Source organism: Triturus cristatus, chromosome 4_1, assembly GCF_964204655.1.
Source record: "Triturus cristatus chromosome 4_1, aTriCri1.1, whole genome shotgun sequence".
In the NCBI taxonomy this organism is placed as follows: Eukaryota; Metazoa; Chordata; class Amphibia; order Caudata; family Salamandridae; genus Triturus; species Triturus cristatus.
In genome coordinates this window covers 859,532,523-859,550,138 of record NC_140585.1, presented here as the reverse complement: position 1 = coordinate 859,550,138, position 17,616 = coordinate 859,532,523, and the positions used below count along the sequence as shown (strand labels likewise).

Sequence of the window (17,616 nt, the reverse complement as noted above, 5' to 3'; positions counted from 1 at the left end):
AATGGGTGGTGTCAAGGGTGTGGGAAGCAGACCCGTCTGTTCATGGCCTCCGTGACTTTGTTACTGATCCTATAGTGCACCATAAACTTAAGGGACTTATAGTCTGGGGCAACACCGGTACGGCGGCCGGAGTTGGAGCCGGCCCACGTTCACCAAACGGAATTTCCTCCGGGGGGGGGGGGCGGTTCACTCTCTCCGGGGCGGGGTCAGGCGACAGGCGCTCTGCTAATTGGGGTAGTGGGTAGTTTGGAACCTACAGAGCAGGGGGCAGGGTGGGGGGGGTTGGTTCGAAGGGGCGGAAGGGTATCTCCGAAAGGGATTAAACTACAGAAGGTGTCGGGCCCACAACATGGGGCCCCAACCACTCTATGTATCGTATTGATTTGTTGGGAGGGGAGGCGGGAGGGGGGGGAAGTTGGAAGGTTTTTATGGTCACGTATTGTTGCTATGTACACAGTTTCGGACAGCACCGATGCACAGGGACAGGCCAGCTCATACAGTAGCGGATATGGCTAGTAGATGGGAGAGGAGTCTTAGGGTCCTCGGCTGGAATGTGAACGGGCTGGGTGATGGGCTCAAGCGTACCGTTGTCTTGCAGTTTGTTAAACGACACCTTCCTGATGTGGTCATCCTGCAAGAAACACACTTGATGGGTAACACATGCCAGGCCCTCAACAGAGGGGGATACACATTGGCGGTCCACTCCGGCTTCACCTCTGGTTCTAGGGGCGTGGGGATCCTGCTGCGCCGCTCCTTATCCCTCCACATTGACCACTTGGAAACAGACCCGCTGGGCCGCTTTGCGGCGCTGACAGGGCGGTGGGAGGGCCGTAGTTTAACTCTCCTTTCTGTTTATATCCCCCCTGGCCTTCAAACCCAATCCTATACCGACCTGGGCAAACTTCTACTCTCCCTCCCTGACGGGCCGGTGATCATTGGGGGAGACTTCAACGCAGTGGTCTCTGGGAACCAGGACAGACACCCTCCCAGGGACACACCCCAGGGCCAGCAGTGGCTGTCTGACTTCCTCGACGCCGACGATGTGTGGCGGCTGAAGCATCCCGTGGATAGGCACTTTACCTTCTACTCCGGCCCGCATCACTCCTTCTCCCGCCTGGACTATATATTGACTCCACTACACCATGACATGGTCATACGGGAGGCCTCCCACCTGGCCCGCGGTATCTCCGACCATGCTCCGGTCTGGACGCACATCACGATGGGGAATGGCCGGGAGGGCTGTGTGCAACCCATAAACGCCTGGTATCTAAAAAACGAGGATCTTAGGAGAAAGCTTTCCCGCTCCATCACTCAATATTTTGAACACAACGTCGGGTCGGTGAGCTCCTCGGTCACTCTCTGGGAAGCCTTTAAAACGGTGCTCAGGGGAGAGGCCTTATCGGCCATCGCGGGCAGCCGTAAGGAACGGGTGGCACAGATTACCTCCGTGGAATCGGACCTAAGGGGGTTGGAGGAGTCGGCATGCACTGACAGTGAGCCGGAGGCGCAGCACCGGCTGCGACTCAAAACTGCAGAGTACAGGGAGCTTGTCGCGCAGCCTGCCCAAGCGGCGGCTAGACACAGGGCGGGTAGGATCTACGACCAGGGCGACAAAGCAGGCAAACTAATAGCCTGGCTAGACAAAAAACAGCGGACTAACAAAGTGGTACCAGAAATACGAACGGCTACCGGGGACATGGTTACAGAGCCCAGGGAGATCACAGCGGAATTCGCAAGGCACTTCCGGCAGGTCTATAGTAGAGGGTCTGACCGTCCGGAGGAGGACTCGGTCGCCCTGCTTACTGATATTCGTATGCCATGCCTGTCGGACGCAGACCGGGATGCCCTGGAGGCTCCACTCGCCACGGCCGAACTGGAGCGTGCGATAACGGACCTTCGCTCGGGCAAAGCTCATGGACCTAATGGTCTCCCAATCGAGCTTTACAAGCTCAAACCTGACGCCCTTAGTCTACACCTCAAGCAGATGTTTGAGGAGAGCAGAGCGACAGGAAGACTGCCGCGGGACCAACGCCTGGCCACAATTGTGGCTATCCCTAAAGAGGGGAAACCGAGGGAGTCCTGTTCCTCATACAGACCCATATCATTGCTTAATGCAGAACCGAAAATACTGGCCAAAGCACTCGCCAACAGGCTCCATTCCGTCCTGCCCACGTTGGTCCATCCGGACCAGTCCGGCTTCATGCCCCAGCGCAACACGGCGCTTAACATTCGACGCCTGAATGGTGTACTGGGGAGGTGCCACAAGATGCAAGAAGACGCGGTGGTGGTGTCGCTAGACGCCACCATGGCATTCGACACCCTAGAATGGCCCTACATGATGGCGGTTCTCCGCAAACTGGGCTTCGGGCCAAACTTCATAGCCTGGATCCGTCTTCTTTACTTGGAGCCCCTGGCCCAGGTGGTTGTTAACAACAAGGTCTCCGAGGTCTTCGCCCTGGAGAGGGGTACCAGACAGGGCTGCCCGCTCTCACCCCTCTTATTTGCGCTCTCCCTCGAGCCGCTAGCGGCGTGGATCAGGCAGGATGTATACCTCACAGGGATACAATGGGCGGATGGCTGGGAGGACAAAATCTCCCTCTACGCAGACGACATCCTTCTCTACCTGTCCAAACCACGGAGGTCTATTGTGGTAGCAATGGATATTCTCACCAACTTTGGGAAGAACTCGGGGTTCCGCATCAACTGGAGCAAGTCTCTCCTATATGTCCTCCATGGCAGCCCCCCCAGGCTGCCTAGCGACTGCCCGCTCACCGTTGCGGAGGACGGATTCAAATACCTCGGAGTTTTCATCTCCACTGACAAGTCCATTCTGTATGAAAGGAATCTACTACCCCCCTTGCGCCGGCTCCAACGCGACTCAAGGACTTGGCAGAAGCTTCCTATATCCCTGCTGGGCCGTGCGGCCCTTTTCAAAATGATGGCACTCCCTCGGTTTATTTACGCCCTCCAAAACTATCCGGACCTAGTACCGAACTCTTACTTCGCGGCAATAGAGGCGGCGCAGCGAGCCCTCCTCTGGTCCGGTACACCTAGAATAGCGTTGCATAAACTCACGCTGGGATGGTATGACGGAGGGATAGCACTCCCTGATATCCGCAAGTATTACTGGGCCGCTCACTTATCTGCGATAAACCAGGGGACGTACAGTGACGGTAACGACCCGGCTTACGGGATGGATAGATGGTTACTCCCAGGTGGGAACTATGAGGTTGCGCTCTATTCTAAACTTGGTAAACATCAGCTCACTGGGCCGACGAAACATTCTGTGCAAATATGGCATGCGGCACAGCGTAAACTAGGTTGGTCCGATACTCTTACCTTGGCCACTCCATTGTGGGCATCGGAGAGACTGGGCAGCTTGGGGCACACCAAGGGGTTCCGTAGCTGGGACCTTATTGGCATCTCACAGGTTAAAGATTTGTGGGGGCCGAGGGGATCAGACCCTTTTCGTACCTTCAGGACACATACGACCTGGCCCGCACTGAATACTTCAGATACATGCAGATTAGGCACTCCCTCCAGTCCAACATACCACCAGGAACTAAGCCCCCACAGGCCTCCCCACTCGAGGACAGGTTGTTGGATGGTCACATGCCGGAGCACGCCATCTCCCTCACATATAAAAAACGAATCAATAATTCCCCTGACCCACTCGGGTCCCTAAAAGAGAAATGGGTGGCGGATGGACTTGAGATTGACGATGAGGACTGGGTATGGGCGCTGGCGTCCCCTAGAGAGGTGGCAATTTCGGCCAGATTCCGGCTCATACAACTGAAGATATTGCATAGAGTATACATCTCTTGCACTAGACTGCAGGCGATGGGACGGGGGGGGGAGGGATTGTGCAGGCGGGGCTGCGGAGAGACCGGCTCCTTCTTCCATATCCTGTGGGACTGCCCGAGAGTGCGGAGGTACTGGAGGAGGGTGGTGTCTTGCATGCAGGAGGTATGGGAGGTAGAAATACGCCCGGAGGCGAAGAGATGCCTCCTCAACATATGGGAACCCACGGACCTGCCTGTGAAAGGGAAACTCTGGGTCACACTGGGGCAAATGGTGGCTAAAAGGAACATTGCCCGCCTCTGGGGTGCATCCGCTCCGCCGAAATTGGCCGAATGGCAAAGAGACATGGACTGGTGTATGCTGCAGGAAAAGACTGTATACACGGCACGAGGGTGCCCCCGGAAGTGGGGGGAGGTGTGGTCCAAATGGAATGAATACAGAGGTTACATCTGTGAGCCCCCGCAGGCTCGCCGCTCCGGCTTAGAGGCCATAGACTGAACATATTGACCGCTTCTTGCTAATTCACAGGAAACTCTAACTCATACTGTCGCTGTGTGTCACCGGTGTTCGAATGACGTTAATGCGAATTCATTGACCATGTTGTTGATTTGTTTATTTCTGCAAATAAAAAGAAATTTAAAAAAAAAAAAAAAAAAAAGCGAGACGCACATTAACGATTCCCCCACGAGCCCACTCAACACGAAAGTTAGGGGCGTCCATGGCTTTCCTAGGAAACATTCCTTTACAGGAAATATGTAGAGCAGCCACATGGTCCACTATACATACATTTACCAAACACTACTGCGTAGATGTACACTCAAAACAGCAAGCAGCTGTAGGACAGGCTGTTCTCAAAACTCTTTTTCAGACTGCTGCAGCTGGCACGGGCAGCCGCCGCTAATGGAGGGACTGCTATATATTCTATGCACAGATATGAATTCAGCAGCCCACATGCCTCAAACTGAATATGCTACTTACCAGTATGCATCTGTTCTTGGCATGTAGGGCTGCTGACATTCATATCGCCCACCCTCCTCCCCGGCGCCTGTAGCGGCTGCAGCACTCAGAATTACTGTATAGCATGGTCATCACTTACTGTATCTACTCCATCACTGCCACAATGGCGAAAAACAATCTAAGGATGGAGAGGATGCCCATGCGCACTGTAGTCCAGGGGAGGAGCCACCTATCTCGTGATACTTCGAAGACTCTTCCAGGACAACAATGTGCAATCATCCAGACCCAACACTAGGCGGCGATCTATGCACAGATATGAATGTCAGCAGCCCTACATGCCAAGAACAGATGCATACTGGTAAGTAGCATATTCAATCATTATCACGGAGATGGCCTTGACAGTTATGATATCAGATTCAATTAAGCACTGTGTACTGAATTTTTCAAAATCTAGTTGTATTTCATGTACTTTTATACGAGGATGTCATGATGTTGTCAATCCCTGGTGGTTCTAACTACCCGTAACTCTTTCAAAAACATGTTGCAGGGCAATTACAGGACATTCTCAAACTTTTGGAAAAGCTGAATCGACATGAGAAGTGGAAGTGGTTCCTTCACCACAGGGAAAGGAAAAAGATGAAAGAAGTATCTAGGTAACATTTAAATTCTACTTGTATTTTATTTTTATGCATGTTTAACCACTTTAAATAGCAACTTTGCTACAGGGTTGTTCTTGATTAATCTTTTAAAGGGTGAGGTATGTAACTAGACTACAGTAATCCTTTATCAAGATATGCTTATATCCATGTCTTTTTTTCTTCTCATTGTTCCAAATATGTTAATTGTATATGCATATGAAAGTCACCGAAGGTAGCCGTCTGTCTATAGCATTGATTAAATGCATATAAAATCTTTAGTACATTTTCCATTTCCAGTCACCATGCATCTTAGAATTTATCTCCATCAATTTCCGATAAAAATGCTGCATAGAAATGTCCAACACTTTTCTAATGCCTTAAAACGTTGCTCAAATAAACTAAGAGGCCGCCTTACTGCAGTTTAAGAGTCTGACCAATTCATATGGTATCTTATAATCAAACATTTGGGCAGTGTTTTAGAATTAGTTAAGTTTATCTTTAGATGAAACTCCTGGAGCAATGCTACATCCATCCTAAGTCAATACAAATATTGGAAACGGTTGCATTTTTCATTTCATGCCCCAGGCCATTTGCATTTCGAGTGAAAGACTTAAGATTCATTTTACTGATTCTTCCATTTAGATAACAGCCAGCACCACTCCAGTCTTTATCAAATTGATTTGTTAATAAAATAGTTGCATTCATTCAAATACATTAACTCACCCTGTTTACAACATATCTTTGGCGACACTTCGGCACACATCATAAGAACTGCTTTGCCATGGTTTGTGTCGTTCTTACAGAACCACTCCAATTTCTCTCCAGAATATCCTTTATCAATGTCATTGATGCCCAGGACTCTGCCTTGTCACAAACACTGGTCAGTGCTTACATGGCCCTCCTAAAAATGGAAAAGGAACAAATGAGGAACAGAATACTGAACAATGCAAACATTCACCCCAAGTCACAGATCTGTGTTTAATCCCTTTTTTTCTCCACATGCCACCCCAGTCTGCACCCAGTCATATGCAAACCAGTCTTGACCCTTCTCCTCATGGGAACAGTCCAGCCCGAACTGCCTGACCAGGTCCTTTCTGAACCTGAAACAAGCATCCTGGGACCGTTTTCGGGGGTATCACCCAACATCAGCTAGGCTAGCTTGAATCCAGTGGCACAGTAACCATGGTACCCATGTCTGGGCATACCCTTCTCACTTACGGTGACAAAAGCAAAAAGAACAGATGATGGGTGGAATGCTGAACAAATCAAACATTTACCACCAGTCACAGATCTGGGTTTCATCCATTGTTGTATTGCTCACGACGCCACCCCAGTTTTTACCCAGCCATATGCAAATCAGTCTCGGCCCGATCCCCATGGGAACAGTCACAACATGCTTGTTTCCAGTTCAGAGAGGACCAGGCCTGACAGTTCGGGCTGAACTGTTCCCATGGGGAGCAGTGTGAAGACTGATTTGCATATGGCTGGGTCCAAACTGGAATGGCATGGTGAGCAAAAAAACCGATATTCAGCCCAGATCTCCGTACTGGGCGTGAATGTTTGACATTGTTCAGCATTCCATCCATCAATTGTTCTTTTTATATTTGTCACCTCGAGTGGGACGGGTATGCCCAAACGCGGGTTTCATGCTCGCTGTGTCACTGGATTCAAGCTAGCCTGGCTGATATGGGGTGATACCCCAAAACCAGTCCCAGGATGCTTGTTTCAAATCCAGGGAGGTTTTGGTTTTGCAGTTCGAGCTGGACTGTGCCCATGGGGAGCAGGGTAAACACTGATTTGCATATGGCTGGGTCCAAACTGGAATGGCATGGTGAGCAAAAGAACAATGGATTTAGGCCCAGATCTCTGTACTGGAGGTGAATGTTTGAGATTGTTTAGTATTCAGTCCATCAATTGTTCTTTTTGCCCTTATCATCATGGGCAGCCAGTAGGAGGCAGGCTCTGCCATCATCGGCACCACTGGCAGTCTAGAACAACGGATCAATGGGTTCTGCAGATTGTCCGGAGGGGTACTCCCTCCCCTTCGAGACTGCCCCTCCACCCATGCCACCTGCTTGTGACTGGCTTACGAAGGACAATCTTTCTTTGCTCCGCCAGGAAGTGAAGGCTCTCTTCGGCAAGGCAGCTATAGAGAGGGTGATGACACCAGGCAAAGTCGTGGTTGTTATTCCTGCTACTTTCTGGTGCATAGGAAGGACTGAGGCCTTAATCATATCCTAGACCTGCGTCCTCACAATTTCTTCCTGACAAAGGAGAAATTCAAAATGCTCACACTCGCTCAGGTGTTGTCTGCCCTGAGCCTGGGAGACGGGATGGTGGTGTTGGACTTGCGGACGGATATCTCCACATTCCGGTCCTGCCCGCCCACAGGAGTTACCTGCGGTTCACTGTGAGCCACGAACACTTTCAGTTCACTGTGCTCCCTTTTGGCCTTACCAGTGCCCCTCAGGTGTTCACCAAGGTGAAGGCGATGGTTGCAGCTCATTTGCTGAGATCAGGGTGCCAGGCTTCTCTTATCTCAACGACTGACTGTTGAAGGCGAGCTCCCCCAGGCTGTTGTCTCCCACCACCAGACTATGACGGGCCTCCTGCATTTGCTGGAGTTCACTATAAATGCCCCTCTCAGGCACTCCCTTTCATCGGAGCTGTTCTGGACACGGTGCAGTTTCGGACCTGTCCTCCTAAATGGCGAGTCTAGGATATTCAGGCTATGATTCTGATGTTTTGTCCTCTAGCCTGGATTTCGGTGAGACTGACTCTGATGCTGCAGAGCCTCTTGGCCATCTGCACTCTGTTGGTGACCCACGCCTGCGGGCATATGCAGGCTCTGCAGTGTAACCTGAAGTTCTAGGGGCCGCAGCATCAGGGGAATCTCTCTGACATGGTCCAAATCTCAGAGGGAACTTCAAGAGATCTTCAGTGGGGGTTAACTGCAGTTGGTTCAGCGGCAGACCCTTCTACCTTCCCCAACCAGATCTGACAGTGGTGACAGATGCGTCACTCCTGGGATGGGACAGCCATCTGGGAGAGGTGGAGATCAGAGGCCTCTGGTCTCCGGCAGAATCCAGACCCCACATTAACCTACAGGGGCTACGAGCGATCCAGCTGGCATTAAAAGCCTTTCTACCCTCCATCGAGGGCAAGCTAGTGCAAGTGTTTACAGCAAACACCATCGCCATATGGTACTGCAACAAGCAGAGCGGAGAGGGGTAGTGGACCCTTTGTCAAGAGGCCCTGCGATCTGGACATGGCTGGAATGGCAGGGCATTTCCATGGGGGTTCAACTCCTGGCGGGTTCTCTGAATACCAGAGCAATTAAACTCAGCTGACGATGCCTAGCAGATCGCGAATGGTGTCTCCATCTGGAGGTGGTGGTGTAAGGTCTATTTCAGCAGAGAGGAGAGAAGCAAGGCAGGGAAGAACGCACAATGTCAGCAGTTCTGCAGATTGGAGTTTTCAAGGTGGCTCTTGCTCAGAGACACTTTATCTTGAGTAGAGCTCAGGCCTCCTGTACCTATTTCCACCCATACCACTACTGCCCAGAGTTCTCAAGATCAGGAACTACAGGGCCCAAATCATTCTGGTCTCTGGACTGGGCTCGGAGAGTTTGGTATCCCGAGCTTTTGTGCATGGCCCTCAATCCGACGATCAGGCTGCGCCTTCGGAACGACCTTCTGTTAGCAGCCTTTGACCTACAGCCCGATGTCTGCAATGTGATCCTGGCAGCCAGGCCTCTCTGCACTAAAACAGTATACGCCTGCCATTGGGGCAAGTTGGTGGTGTGCAGAAAAGCAGGTTGACCCCCTTTCTGCCCTCCTTTCTCAGGGTCTTCTCTTTATTCTTTCCCTTGCCCAGCATGGCTCTGCTCTGGCCACCTTAAACGGTTATCTTTCTTATATCTCAGCCTTTCTTTGGCTTCCTGACCAACCATCTCTGTTCAAATCTTCTGTTGTACACAGGTTCTTGAAAGGTTTGCATCATGTGTTTACTCCTCCTTCTGTCATGCCTCAGTGGGATCTTAATCAAGTCCTGACATTCCTGATGTGCGCTCCCTGTGACCCCTTGCACAACTGTCCTCTCAGGCTCCATACCATCAAGACTGCCTTCCTGGTGGCAATTGCATCTGCCCTGGAGGGTTTGTGAGCTTCAGCCTTTGTCATCCAAGCCTCCATAACTGAACATCAACCCAGACAACTGGATCTACCGACTAGAGCTTCCTTTCTACTAAAAGTTTCTTTATTTTTGTGGAGTTTCATATAGTGCAAATTAGACCTGAAGGTATCAGAGAACTTTACATGAGTACCAGTTACGTTACAGACGCGGACACATTCATTTTGTTAGGCATGGAGAGATTAAGTGATTTGCCCAGAATCACAGAATGTTGAGCATCCCTGCCCAGACTCGAACCCGGTTCCCCAGCTCCGAGGTCGACCATCCTTGACGTTAGGCCACATTCTCTCCCCAGTTAGTTACTCCCTTTCATTTAAGCTAGCCCATCCCTTCGACTTTACCGACTGAAACCAAAAAGAGCATTGTCACTCTACCGTTACTGCATGAAAGAGTTCCGGGTGGATGATCAACTCTTCATGCGGTATGTCAGAGCGAAGAAGAGAAAGGTTGTACAGAAACGGGCCATTTCCCGTTGAATCTTGCTTTGCATTAAAATCTGGTACGCATTGGCCTAGATGCAACCACCTGAGGGTTTGGTGTAGGAAGCTAGCATTTTATGTATTAGTAACAATGTAAGAGCACACCATGCAAAAAGTCCAAACAACCCTTATTAGTTTACAGGGGTTACTTTAATAATCCCAAGTGCTCTATTTGTGGTAGTGTGGTCAAGCAGCTTAGATTTATCTTAGAGGAGTGTTAAGCATTTGTTATATACACAGGAGTCAATAAATAGGAAACGCACACAAGAAGAAATATAAGACCAATTTAGAAAGATAACACATTTTTGTATGAATTTAGACACCAAAATATTCAGAATCCGGTAAGTACTTTCAAGTTAGTGATTTCATAAGAAAACAGTAAAAATGCTCAAATGATTTTTGAGATCTGAGCCTTGAACGCAGTAATGTTATCCTATGGGGGAAAAACATACACAGCACAAATATATTTGCGGTTGATGTACGGAGCTGCCCTTTAGGAATTAAGGTACTTAGGGGCCACAATCAATTTCGGCTTACCTGCCCTGGTGTGTCTGGGTGCAGAGGTACTGGTCAGGATGGTAGCCTTGAGCCTACACTGTTAAAGTCAATGGTACCTGAAACAAGGAAGCTGCAAGAAGAGATTCTGATGGATACATCTGCCAGTGGATTCCTCACCTTGTGAATATCCCCTGCGTCAGCATTCCACGGAACTTATCTTTCCCAGCACTCCACATCGACGACGTCATAATGCATCGGCTTTGCTCCCGACTCCGTACGACGTCACCGGAGCCATAAGAAGCCCACGTCGGCGTGATGACGTCAGTTCCCTTTTTTCCGCGCCGTCGACGCGCAACGGTTTTTTTCAGTGCTCTCTAGCTACTTTGTAGTGTTGCTGTGTTACTGTTGAAAATCTGGTATGTCTTCGACGAGGAAGTCGGGCTTTAAGCCCTGTAGGGAATGTGGAGGTCTAATGTCCATGACTGATCCGCATCAAGACTGCTTGTGGTGCCTTTCTTCGGACCACGATGTGGAAGATTGTGTGTGCTGTAGGAGGATGAATCCTAAAGCACTGAAGGAGAGGAAGACTAAACTCTTTATGAAAAAGACCGGTGAGGAGAAAAAAGGGAGGAAGAAGGAGAAGTCGAGGCGGGAGTCGTCGACTTCGAGGTCGTCGAAGTCGAAGAAGCATCATAAAAAAAGAAGGCATTCTTCTCTACGTCGGTCCTCGAAGAACAGGAAATCGAGGTCGACTTCGCCCCGTCGGCGTCGAAGCAAGGACTTGTCACCTTCTCCTTCTCCTTCGAAGTCTCCGAGAGGATCTCCTTCGCCGAAGCGGGCTCCAGCGCGTTCATCGGCGCAGTCCCCGGCGCAGTCACCAGCTCCGTCAAAGGCGTCGTCTCCGGTTCGAGTGGAGTCGGAGGTTTCTATTGATGAGCAGGAACAGGAAGAGCCTACTCCGGTGCCTGATGAATCTGCGGCTCCGGTAGAAGACACTGCGGAGCCGACGCCGGATACTCCACAAAGGGATACAGGTTCTGTTCCTTATCCACAATTCCCGGCTCCAGGTACCAATTCGACGCAATTTCTAAATGCCATGTATGGTATATTTAATAGGGCGGCCTTCCCATCCGGAGCACCAACTGGTCCCGTGGGTCCTATGGCATATACGCTAGGGGTGCCGCAGCATTATGCTCAGGCCCCCTTTCTGCCCTTTATGCCGATGGCGCCTTCGTGGCAGTTTCCGGCGCCGACTGGGGATCCGTCAATGCTTCGGATGGATCATCCTGTTTCGGAGCCTTCTTCAACGCCGTTGCCGACGGCGCCGCGTCCGGCGCCGCCGACTCCTTCTGTGGCTCTGCCGACTCCGGTACCTCTGGCTCCACCGACGCCGCGTACGACGTCGACGACGCCGGCTCCTCGGATTCGATCAAGAAGGGCGGCACAAAGGGTATTGGAAGAAGGAAGGTATAGAGCAGAGGTGGAGGAAGGTGAAGTGGACACTTCTTCTGATGAATTTGAGGGAATAGAAGAAGCAAGTGGTTTGGATACGACCCCAGAGTAGGAAAATACCATGTGGTAATTAAGAAGGCCGCAGATCTGTTAGATTTGCAGCTGCCCTCTGTGGAGTACAAGTCTAACTTGCTTACGGAGGTGTTGCACTCTCCGACATCAACTTCGGAGCCGTTGTTGCCTTTCAATGAGGCCATCTTGGAGCCGGTTTTGGAGGTGTGGAGGAAACCTCTTTCTTCTCCGGCGGTTTCCAGACAGGTGGCAAGAAGGTACAGGGTGGCACCTGGGGATCCTGATTTTTTGTCAACGCACCCATCTCCAGAGAGCCTAGTTGTGCAGGCTTCTTGTTCGAAACATGCTTCGGGTGCTTTCCCTCCGTCTCCAGCAGATAGGGAGTCCAAAAAAATCGACCAGGCGGCTAAAAAGTCTTTCTCTTCAGGAAGTATGGCACTGAAGTCATCTAATGCCACGTGTCTGCTGGGACGTTATGTTCATGCCTTGATGGACTCTATAAAATCTTTAGCCCCTAAATTGCCAGAGGGTGATAAGACGTCCTTCTTGGAGGTGGTTGCGGACACTCAGGCGGCTGCCAGACAGGTGATCCAGTCAGGGCTGGATACGGCGGATTCGGTGGCAAGAATTATGGGTTCATCTATAGCTGCGAGGAGACAGGCGTGGCTCCGTTCCTCTGGATTCTCTGCGGATGTTCAGGCCACATTGGTGGATCTGCCATTCGACGGACAGAAACTGTTTGGGGAGAAGGCAGACTCTGCTCTACAACGATTTAAGGACAGAAGATTGACGGCAAAGTCCTTGGGTCTGCAGGCGCCTGCTAGGGGTTCAGCTTTTAGAAAGTTTAGGGGTTTCGGAAGATCATCCTTTCGCTCCTTCCGACAGCCTCAGCAGCAGCAGCAGCAACAACAGAATCCCCTCTATAGGTCCTATAGAGGGAAGCAAAGGGGTCGGAGAGGTTCTGGTCCCAACCCCTCTTCTTCGTCCTCCTCCTCTGCTCCCAATGAGGCTTCAGGGAAGCAGCCCTAGATCCCCCATCCCGGATCATGTAAGTCCTGTGGGGGGTCGGGTGTCCTACTTTCTACGGGGTTGGAAATCTATTACAACAGACCTTTGGGTTTTGGACCTCGTGGAGACTGGGTACGCCCTTCCCTTTCGGGAGTTTCCTCCCCCTTACCCTCCTTGCCAAGGTTATTGCTCGGAAGACCATCTGCTTCTCCTGCAGAAAGAGGTTCTAGCCTTGCTTCAGAAGGGTGCAATAGAGGTGGTTCCGGAGCAGGAAAGGGGTCAGGGGTTCTACTCCCGGTATTTCCTGATTCCCAAAAAGGACGGCAGATTGCGTCCGATACTGGACCTCAGAATCTTGAACTTTTACCTGAAACAGGAGAAATTCAAGATGCTGACCCTTGCGCAGGTTCTTCAAGCGTTGCAGCAAGGAGACTGGATGGTATCGCTCGACTTGCAGGATGCATACTTTCATGTCCCAATCCTGAAGTCGCACAGGAAGGATCTCCGTTTTACGGTTGGGTCGCAACACTACCAGTTTGCGGTCCTCCCGTTTGGTCTTACTACCGCACCTCGAGTCTTCACAAAGGTGATGGCGGTGGTGGCTGCTCATCTCAGGAGGTCGGGGATTCCGGTTTTCCCCTACCTGGACGACAAGCTTCTGAAGGCAGAGTCCCCAGAGATGGTGCAGCATCATCTGCAGGTAACATCTCGGCTGTTATTCGATTTGGGTTTCTCGGTCAATGTGCCCAAATCTCACCTGGTGCCCTCTCAACGCAGCCTGTTCATAGGGGCGGTACTGGACACTACTGTGTGTCGAGCATTCCCTCCTCCTCAAAGGATTCTCGACATTCAGGAGATGGTCCCTTTATTCCACAATGGAGCGGTTGTTCCAGTTCAGAAGGTCCTTTGCCTGCTCGGTCTGTTCGCCTCCTGCATTCTGTTGGTCAATCATGCACGCTGGCACATGAGGGCGCTCCAGTGGTGCCTCCGCAGGCAGTGGTTTCAGCACAATGGAGATCTCAGGGAGTCGATCAGGACCTCCGGAGAAGCTGCAGCGGATCTATCTTGGTGGAGCGTGGGGGGCAATCTGTCCCAAGGAAAGCCCTTCCATCTTCCTCCATCGGTGGCCACAGTGATAACGGATGCATCCACCCTAGGGTGGGGTGCTCATCTGGGGGATCTGGAGATCAAGGGTCTTTGGTCTCCAGAGGAGAGGTTGCTTCACATCAACCTTTTGGAATTGCGGGCGATTCGTTTGGCGCTCAAGGCCTTCCTCCCTTCCCTTCGCGGCCAGTCGGTTCAAGTCCTGACGGACAACACTACCGCGATGTGGTATGTCAACAAGCAGGGAGGAGTGGGGTCGCGTTGTCTCTGCAGAGAGGCTCTGCGTCTCTGGTCCTGGGCTCAGGGCCATCAGATTTGTCTGATGGCAAATCATCTGGCCGGGGTGCTGAACGTGCGTGCGGACAGTCTTAGTCGGCAGTTCTCCGCCGACCACGAGTGGAGGCTCCATCCGGAGGTGGTTCGTTACGTCTTTCGGACGTGGGGAACCCCTTGGGTGGACCTGTTCGCCACCTGCGAGAACGCGCACTGCCCGTCATTTTGCAGTCTCCAGTATCCGATGCAGGGGGCATTGGGGGACGCGTTTCAGTTGAGTTGGGGCTCGCAACTCCTTTACGCGTTTCCTCCCATACCCTTGATTCCTCGGGTTCTGAGGAAGATTCGCCAAGACCGGGCCCAAGTTATTTTGGTCGCCCCGGATTGCCCAAGAAGGGTGTGGTATACAGATCTTCTCCACCTCTCCTCGTGCCCTCCGCTCCGTCTCCCTCTGAGGGCAGACCTCCTCTCGCAGTCGGAGGGGCAGGTTCTACACCCCCACCTCCAGAGCTTACACCTTCCTGCCTGGAGTTTGAACGGGGCAACCTGAGTTCATTCTCTCTCCCGCCTGATGTGGTGGACGTTATTTTATCGGCCAGGCGACACTCCACCAAGTCCATTTACTCCTACAGGTGGTCCAAGTTTGTTAAATGGTGTGGAGAGAGGTCCATTGACCCTTTAAAGGCCCATCTTTCTGATGTGCTCCAGTTTGCTCTTTCCTTGGCTCAGCAGGGCTGTGCTGTGGCCACGGTCAAGGGCTATCTTTCGGCCTTATCGGCTTTTCTATGCCTTCCTGATCAGCCGTCACTATTTAAATCTCCGGTTGTTCTGAGGTTTATCAAGGGCCTTACAAACATGTTTCCTCCCACTCCTTTTGTAATGCCTCAGTGGGACCTTAATCTTGTTTTAACCTTTCTGATTGGGTCCCCTTTTGAGCCTCTACATAGCTGTCCGTTGAGGCTGTTGTCCTTTAAGGTGGTTTTTCTTGTAGCCATAACCTCGGCAAGGAGGGTGAGTGAGCTCCAAGCTCTTAGTTCTAGACCCCCTTTTCTCACATTACATGCTGAAAGGATGGTACTTAGGACCAGGGCTGCTTTCCTGCCTAAAGTAGTTACTCCGATTCATTTGGGGCAGTCCATTACTCTCCCTGTTTTTTATCCACCTCCTCATCCTTCCAAAGAGGAGGAAAGACTCCATCGCCTGGACCCAAAGAGGGCTGTGAGATTTTATCTGGACAGGACTAAAGACTTTCGTCTAGATGATCAACTGTTCATTGGCTACGTTGGTCATTCGAAGGGTAAAGCGGTGCACAAGCGCACGCTATCGAGATGGATCATCCTTGCCATCAAGATCTGCTACGCCCTGGCTGGTAAGACTCCTCCTGAGGGCATTAGAGCTCATTCGACTAGAGCAAAGTCATCTACATCCGCTTTGGCCCGGGGTGTTCCTGTGGCAGATATTTGTAAAGCCGCGACTTGGATCTCCCTCCATACTTTCGCAAAGCATTATTGCTTGGACTCCGAGATGAGGAGGGAGGGCCACTTCGCGCGCTCTGTGTGACAAGACTTTTTGGTATAGGAAGGTGGACACCCACCTCCGGGAGTGGGACTGCTGTGGGAATCTATTCACAAGGTGAGGAATCCATTGGCAGATGTATCCATCAGAAGAACAAGTTACTTACCTTCGGTAACGCTTTTTCTGGTGGATACAGTATCTGCCTGTGGATTCCTCACTGACCCACCCGCCTCCCCGTTGTCCACCTTTGTATACCATGAAATAAGTCTTGTTTGAAATGCTTGCACATTTGTTGGAAATGCTTGTTTATTTGGCATCCTTTTCCTTTGTATACTGTGTATATTTGTTGGTATACTGTATACTGTGTATACTTTGAGTCTGTCGTTGGTCCACCTGTTCGCCTCGAAGGCTCGGAAAAAATGGGTGGAACTGACGTCATCACGCCGACGTGGGCTTCTTATGGCTCCGGTGACGTCGTACGGAGTCGCGAGCGGAGCCGATGCATTATGACGTCGCCCACGTCGACGTGGAGTGCTGGGAAAGAAAAGTTCAGTGGAATGCTGGCGCAGGGAATATTCACAAGGTGAGGAATCCACGGGCAGATACTGTATCCACCAGAAAAAGCGTTACCGAAGGTAAGTAACTTGTTCTTCAGGGAAAAGTCTGGGGGAGCCTGGAGAGGGATTCAGATCACAAGGACCTTTAGGCCAATGGAGACACAGTCAGTAGTCGTGAACCTAGGCTGTAGGGTCTGGTGCAAAGGTATTTGGCTGGCTGGCCACTTGTGTTTGATTCTCTCAAGGTTCTCACATCACCTGTAGAGGAAATGAAAAATAAGACAGCAGGGCTACTATCGTCGTGGGTCCTGATGTCCCTCCTCATGCAGGTCGGTTTCCACAGCAGTGGTGTCCGGGCTGGACACACACAAGCTTTGGTTGATTCAGCCACCCCGTTTCAGGGTATTGGTGCATGGGGGCTCTTGGAGTGTCTAGCGTCTCAAACCTCAGCAGGCAGACGGGGCTAACTCTTCCCTCTGAATGGCACTGCAACCCCGTTCTCTGGGGAGTAACCTTCTGCTAATAAAAGCAACAGGCGGATTCTGGCCATCATGGTTGGTATGGGATAGGACTGCTCCTATCCTATGCTCAGAAGCATCAGTCTGAATAATGAACTTCTTCGGTTAATCTGGAGCTTTTAAAATTGGTTCTGAGCACATTGTTTCCTTCAGAGTGTCAAATGCCTTTTGACAGCTCACAGTCCAGTTTACTTTCTTTGGTTGCTTTTTGGAGGTCAGTTCTGTGAGGGGTGCTACAATAGTACCATACCCCTTCACAAACCTCCTGTGGTACCCAGTCAATCCAAAAAATGCCCTGACTTGAGTCTGGTCGTTGGAGCCTCCCAATCCAGAATAGTCTGTATCTTGGACTGTAAGGATTGAACCTAGCCTCCACCTACAAGGTGGCCAAAGTATACAACTGATCCCTGTTGTATCTGGCACTTGCTGACATTGATAGTGAGACCTGCCTTCTGCAGGGCCTCAAGTACCTTTCCAAGGTGGATTAGGTGATCCTGCCAAGTGGAGCTTTAGACAGCAGTATCATCACGTTATGCTACACTAAAAGACTCCA

General features: G+C 51.1%; 1 protein-coding gene across 5 annotated transcripts in view; it reads left to right on the top strand.

Annotated features, from left to right (window-relative positions):
* The window catches only part of TASOR2 (transcription activation suppressor family member 2), a 1,022,580-nt gene that overhangs the window by 928,738 nt on the left and 76,226 nt on the right, over window positions 1-17,616 (top strand). For all 5 annotated transcript variants that reach the window (XM_085653577.1, XM_085653574.1, XM_085653576.1 and 2 more), the window contains one exon: window positions 5,306-5,411. In XM_085653577.1, the coding sequence (XP_085509703.1) occupies window positions 5,306-5,411 (106 nt within the window). The remainder of the gene's footprint in view (window positions 1-5,305; window positions 5,412-17,616) is intronic.